General features: G+C 32.0%; 1 protein-coding gene across 1 annotated transcript; it reads left to right on the forward strand.

The window, feature by feature from the left end:
• The first annotated feature begins 1,843 nt into the window (after positions 1 to 1,843).
• Positions 1,844 to 4,345, forward strand: LOC143562148 (putative serine/threonine-protein kinase PBL19). Its single transcript, XM_077050038.1, has 4 exons — positions 1,844 to 2,232; positions 3,043 to 3,300; positions 3,403 to 3,525; positions 3,931 to 4,345. Exons 1-4 carry the CDS (start codon positions 1,870 to 1,872, stop codon positions 4,291 to 4,293), a joined length of 1,107 nt encoding a protein of 368 aa, XP_076906153.1. The 5' UTR covers positions 1,844 to 1,869; the 3' UTR covers positions 4,294 to 4,345.
• Positions 4,346 to 7,082: the final 2,737 nt, after the last annotated feature.

A 7,082-nucleotide genomic window follows, 5' to 3' on the forward strand; every position in this document is an offset into this window, starting at 1 on the left:
GGAAAAAAAACAAAAATTTACTTTCATATTCATTTATTCTGCATTTTTGCCACCTAAATTTTTAATATTTTTTTTACCCTGACTTTTTAATTTGTTCCAAAAAAACAAAATAACAATCAAACTTCGAACATAAGGGGTTTAGTTATTCGAAAGCGTCATTTTGGATTGAAAGAAGCTATGAGAAGTAAACCACATAAGCTACGAGAAAAAAAAACAATTCATTCTTACAATAAAAGTATTGAAAGTTAATCAATGTGATGAAATTTGGTCTTGCCGTTTAATAAAAAAAGTTATAAAATAATTTATAATTTTTTTTTATAAAAGAAGTCACATTTTAAATATTTATTGTTATTAAATTAGTGAACACCACGATGGGAACCGACAGTCTGAACAAAGGAGAAGTCGCAAAAGTAGGGTACACATTTTGTGAAAGTCATTTGTTACTTTACGAGGCGGAAATGCACAAACCGTGTGGACCGCCCCTGTTTCTTTCTACTCATGTTTTTATCGAATTTATTAAATTTTGAACTATTTCATTTTAAGTATATTCTTATCATCTTATGTTTATATTCTATTAAACACAACAGTTTATCAAAGCGAATAATTTTAGTTATAAGAATTAAAATGGAAACTATTATCCAACTATAAAACAACAACAATTACACTATCAAACGCACACGTGTTTATTCGTGGTAATAATATTTAAGAAATCGATATGATAATAAGAATGGCAAACGGACCCGAACCTGATGGATAAATACAACACCCAAAATACTTGGTACAAATAATGAGACGGATATTAAGGTATGGGTTTTTTTTAATGATGATATTAATGTATGTTACCTTGTATGTAATTAGTTTAATAATATTATTTGAGTTTAGTGTGATATGGTATTATGTGATACCATTCGAAACTGCATACATGTGTATCTGAATCATATTGGTACATTTTCTTTTAAATTATTTTTTTTCCTTTGGTAATAAAATAATCTAAAAATTCATAATTTTTCGTTTTCATGTTTCTAGTTTCTTAAATAATAAAATTATATTAAAAATGAAAGTAGTAAAAGTAGTAAAAGTTATATATAAATCCAAATAAGTATTAACAAACTAGTGGGCATATTCTATACCCGACGGGTAATTACCTATAAAAGTCTAACAAAAAACAAACACAGTTTTTCAACAAGTATCGACTGAGAGTAATAGTGCAATACCACACGTCTTATCTTGAATCTATGACCAACACATGTAAGCACGCCTGCAATTATTGAACATATAACCACGCGTGTACTATTTATAGCATTGAACAACCTCATTTTCCTATTCAAATCTACAAGAAATTGGCCTCTTTCTTTTATTTATAGCAAAATACATTTGTAGAAATGATGATGATGATCTTAACCTTTATGTATTGACCGATAATCATCTCAACTTTAAAAATCACTACCAGCGGTCCCAACTTTCAACTATTTTTGTTTCAACGGATCTCAGTGGCATTAAGTATTTTTTAACCAAGGTCCATTTAGACAAAAAAAATAGTTGAAAGTTAGGATCGATGATAGTGATTTTTAAAGTTGAGATTATTATCAGCCAATACACAAAATTTGAGATTATTTATTTCCAATTTGCATAATAATAATAATAATAATAATAATAATACTTTTACCAATTGCAAGAAGCGTGTCATTCTCGTTGACTAGATCACACATGCGTCAATGTCACGTTAAATAATAAACTTTCTTGGCCAATCATCTCCACCGCCCATCACCTTCATTTACACCTCTATTAATCTCTTCTACATTCATAATCTTTTCAAACTCCAAAATTTCACACTTTTTTCACCAGTTTTGGTGTTTTTAAGACCTCAAGATGAAATGCTTTAGCATATTTCATTCCAAAAAATGTTCACCAGAAGCAAAAGATAACAACAATACTAATAATATTAATCCATCAAGAAACCGAAAGCCGCCGAAACCGGAACCCGGGCTAGTCAAGAAGTCAACAGGCTCAATCCACCCAAGAAGAACTCCTGAAGTGTTCAACAATAAAGAAAACAATTTGAAGAAGTTTTCATTCTCGGAGCTCAGAGATGCCACCGTTAATTTTAATAAGCTTTTAAAGATTGGTGAAGGTGGATTTGGGATTGTTTATAAGGCAAGAATTCGACTTTGTGAAAGTCAAACTGATCCTATTGTGGTTGCCATTAAAAGGCTTAAGAGACAGAGCATGCAGGTAACTAGAACTCTAGAAGATCTTTTGAGTTGATTTATTTATTTATTTATGTATATGTATCTTATCTTAAATATATATAAACGAAATTTTTAAAAGCTCTCTGGTTGCTTTCTACAGTTTCTCAAGCTACCAGATTTCTTTATTTGTAAATGGAGGTTTCTTATACATTTGACCCGAATTCACGGATATGTGTCTCACCAAACCCAGATAGCTCTTAAACGGGCTATAACATCTCATTAAATTAAAAATTAACCTTATCACATATTTGATATGAAAATCCTATAAAATAGGGATATACCAAAAATTAGTATCCGTTTTTTAAAAAAGAGATATTATTTACAATTAAGAAACAATTTTATAGTAAAAAAATAAGCGGGTTATAGGTCACAAAAATCCAGATAGCTTTTAAATGGGTTATAACATACTCCGTATTATTTATTTGTGAAACATTTTCTTCATCAAACCCAAAGTATATCATTAACATTCTTAAAATAAAGAAAATTAAGATCCAAAAAATAAATATTAAAAAACGAAAAATGTAAAATAACCTCCGTAATACAGGGGAGAAAACCTAATATATATATATATATATATATATATAAAGAATTGTTTTAGATAAATAATGTCACATCATAGTGCATATCAAGTTTGAAGAAAAACTCTCGAGTTTTGACATTCAAAGACATAAATATTGCCCAAAATATAGTTTCCCAAAGAAGATATAAATCTAGTTATACTATAGCAAATTAGCAAGACCACCACAAATTTATGAATTTATTAATTTATGGTGTTTTTGGTATATATGTATAGGGGCATAAAGAATGGCAAACAGAACTTCAGTTTCTTGGGGTGGTTGATCACCCTAACCTTGTAAAACTTTTGGGATATTGCTCGGTTGATGGCGAACGGATGCAAAGATTGTTAGTGTACGAATACATGCCGAACAAAAGCTTAGAAGTTCATCTTTTTAACACGAATTTACCACCGATTCCATGGAAAACAAGGCTGCGGATCCTTCTAGGTGCAGCCGAGGGGTTGGATTATTTGCACCAAGGGTTGGAAATCCAGGTATTGTTAGATAAATATTCAATCAAGTTTGATGCTTCATTTTGGAAATGTTTTTGACTACTATATGTTGATATTTTGTGGTCAATGTTGGATTTTAAAAAGGTCATATTTCGTGATTTCAAGTCATCAAATGTGCTATTGGATGAGAAATTTAACCCCAAGCTTTCTGACTTTGGTCTTGCTAGAGAAGGCCCTCAAGGGGACAAATCTCATGTATCTACAAAGGTAAGTAATGTAAAAACTTATGCTTGTTTTTATATTTCTTTGTGCTTTATAAATATGCAATGGAAAATCAATCCATAAATGTTGTTAACTTGTTATAAAAGTTAATTGAAAAAACCCTTCAAAAATTCATTTCTAACGCGTTTTTATCTAATGAAAATTTGACATGTGTATTACAAAATGAGTATGTTTGTGTGCTGACTGCTGATCATGGTTCAATCTTATCGTGTCATCACATTTTACGCGGATTACTAACTTTTTGTGCATAAAGAACAAACCATTGGGAGTTAGACATGTGTCGAGCTACCATTAACAAAATTTATATGTTTTCTAAAAGTTATGTAAAAGATTTAATTTGTTGGGATGAAGTGTCTCCAATATAATAACTGGTGTTACTAATGTTTACAGCCTGTTGGGACATATGGATATACTGCCCCAGAATACACTGAAATGGGCCATCTTAAATCTAAGAGCGACGTATGGAGTTTTGGAGTTGTGGTGTTCGAGATTCTAACGGGTAGGCGGGCTGTGGATAGAAGCCTACCGAAATCCCGACAAAAACTTACAGAATGGGTGAAAGAATACCCTGCTGATAGTAGGAATTTTTGTATGATTATGGATAGGCGATTAAACAACCAGTATTCACTTGATGTTGCCCGAAACATTGCAAAACTAGGTATTAGTTGCCTTCACAAGAACCCTGATGACCGACCGACAATGAGCCAGGTTGTTGAGGGCTTGAGAGACGCGGTTGGCAAGTCTGAAACTTGATTTGTGTATGGAAGTTGGTACAAAGTAATGTTTTTGTCATGGATGATACACATCTCAACATGATTATATTAGATAATATTAGTTGAAATTTATTGTAATTATATATCTATACCATAATTAGGAGATACTTTTGTAATACATACAAGTTACAAGGTTTTCATCATATATAGAGTGGTCTCCTTTGATTAAAAATATCTAAATGGTCCCCTGAATTATTTTAACAAATTTAATAATTTATTATATGTATAAAAGTTAATAATGTAAATGTGACTCAAGAAAATATCTTAAGGTCTGACATGTATTTATTTATTTATTTTTTAAGTTTGAAACCCTAAGATTTCAAATAAGTAGACAACATGTTACTAAACCAGAGAGTTGTCTTTAAACTGAGTTGGGAGTTTTTGTCAAATATAAGTTTCAGATGATGGTCAATAGGTAATCATGGAAGAAACAATATTTGGTTCCGTAATTTCAGAATATTTGTTTACGTGTGAACATGTACGTTAGCACACAGCTTTACCTAAGTATAATATCCCATAAAACTAATCGAGACTCATAAAAAGCTGGAGTACACCACGATGTAAGACCGACGTGCGACAAATATTGTTCGGTTCGGTGTATCAGTGATGGATCTATAACAAAAGTTCAGGGGTAACGTTCAAAATTATCTTTTACCGTACCTTCATACAACGTAAAAAAACGATAATGAATAAAGTTAAACAAATATTTATATTTTAACAAAATAAAAAATAAAAACAAGAACTTAACATTAAAATTGGGAGCACCAAAGCTTTAAAACTTAAATTGAAGGGGCCGAAACTTAAACATTTAAAGTAATTAAACCGTATTTGTATGTAAAATGAGCTATATTTATAAAAAAAAGAATTGAAAAAAAAAGATCTTTAACATCAGGTCGGTGAAGCTTGAAAACTTAATTTGGGGGACCAGAACTTGAACATTTAGATGTAAAATGTCACACTCCAACCTAAGGCGGAAATGTCGGGGCGTGATCCGATTGCTCACAGGTCGAAGATACTATCATAAATATAAATTACAATATCTAATTAATTATTTTCTTAAAATAATACATACAATAATCAAATACAACCAAACAATTCAAATAAATAAATACAACAAGTCTAAATCCATGTATGTCTTCATTATAATCCTAAGGTCTTTCTAAGTGTCCATCCTTCAATTCAGGCAACCTGCATATACGTAGAAAATGAAGTTTTGTCAACAATCATGTTGAGTGAGTTTATCACCAAGTTTTGGCACCAAAAATAATGTTAATATAATAAATAAGCAAAACGTAATAAATGCGGTAATGAAATCAAACCATAAGCAAATAGATTGTCGACTAAACCATTGCCAAGCGAATCGGGCGCCGGTAAATCAACCATTAGCAAATAATGAGAATAAGATCGTAGCCAAGAGAATCGGGCGGTGGTCAATAGAATGAGAACCCTCTCCAAGAGTATATGTCAAAGGATTGCATACAAAGACAAATAAGCACATAACAGGTAGATTTGATTAATTACACACAATTACACGTTTGTTATTTGTTGATATGTATGTATAGATATGTATATATATATATAGTATGATTTACGCATATGTCCCCAAAGCGTTTTAGAAAACTGAGTAAAATAGGGGAATGATAAAACTCACCTTAGATTAAAGGCAAGTGAGTTTAATTAAGAATAAACGAGTCAACGGATAAGCGAGTCGTCCAATACGCATCAAACGAGATAACTGATCAGAACCTGAAACTTTGTGATATGAAACTATAAATAAAAAACGAACTTAAGGCCGCTGGAATCAATCCAAACGGATGAGTAGAACTCTAGTTATGTTGAATTAAACGTTTAAGCGAGCTGGTACTGACCAGAATCCAAAAAGCGAGTCGGAAGTCGGGTTTTGGGCAGTAGCCTTAAAATCACGTTACGAGAATAAAAGTCTTCTGGACCGAACATTGAATCCGACCAGAAGCATGAGAAAACGCAAAGTCTAACTTGTTGACTGTTTTGCCCTTTAACGGATTTTAAAGCAATTGACCAGTCAACACCCTTCAACCACCGAAATTGATTGAAGGTTATTGACTAGGGAATATGTATGAACGATTTTACAGTTTACAACTTACCCGGAAAGTGAAAGTATTGATGAGAAACGGAAGTCAAATGTCCTAAAGCAAGCAAAGTCAACGATCAAGTCTTGTATCTTTAACGAATATGCAAAAACCGAAGGGTTTATTAGATAGCAGAGACTAGTGACGGCTGGAGGAGGTGGATTAGGGTTAGATTAAAGTTTACAACAGGGAATTATGATGTGTTTATATAGGAATAGCAAAAACGAACCATTTATGGACATGTCACTTGTTTAAGCAAGTAAATATAGTTTTAAGGAAAGAATCACCGAAAGATTCATAAAGATCTGATCTTGGACAAGGGAAAACGAATTAGGAGTTGTATTTTACTTATATTATGATTACTTGGTCCTTACTTCTCTAAAATATGCTTAAAATAAACGATTTTATACCTTAAACGAGCTAGGAAACGAAATCGAGTGAACAAACTGTGCAGATCCTCTATAGCGGCGCGCAGCGGTGAGGATGATGCCCACCGCGCGGCGCTCCGGCTATCTAGGGTGGTGTTTCACAAATCGTCAACTTTAGTCCTTGTAGTTTGGGTTTTGGTTTATTTAATGAACTTGTGATGGAATAATTAGGAAATGAACTACATATAAATCATGAAGGGTAATAAATGAACATTTGAAACTTAGGAACTTAT

This window comes from Bidens hawaiensis, unplaced genomic scaffold, assembly GCF_021521415.1.
Source record: "Bidens hawaiensis isolate Kalapana, Puna unplaced genomic scaffold, B.hawaiensis_p1.1 tig00020915_1, whole genome shotgun sequence".
NCBI lineage: Eukaryota > Viridiplantae > Streptophyta > Magnoliopsida > Asterales > Asteraceae > Bidens > Bidens hawaiensis.

What these genes read in the sequence shown, in the direction of transcription:
- LOC143562148 (XM_077050038.1), top strand. Translation starts at nt 1,870, where the DNA reads ATGAAATGCTTTAGCATATTTCATTCCAAAAAATGTTCACCAGAAGCA. An exon ending in TTAAGAGACAGAGCATGCAG is followed by an intron (nt 2,233 to 3,042) that starts GTAACTAGAACT and finishes ATATATGTATAG; the next exon opens with GGGCATAAAGAATGGCAAAC. An exon ending in ACCAAGGGTTGGAAATCCAG is followed by an intron (nt 3,301 to 3,402) that starts GTATTGTTAGAT and finishes GATTTTAAAAAG; the next exon opens with GTCATATTTCGTGATTTCAA.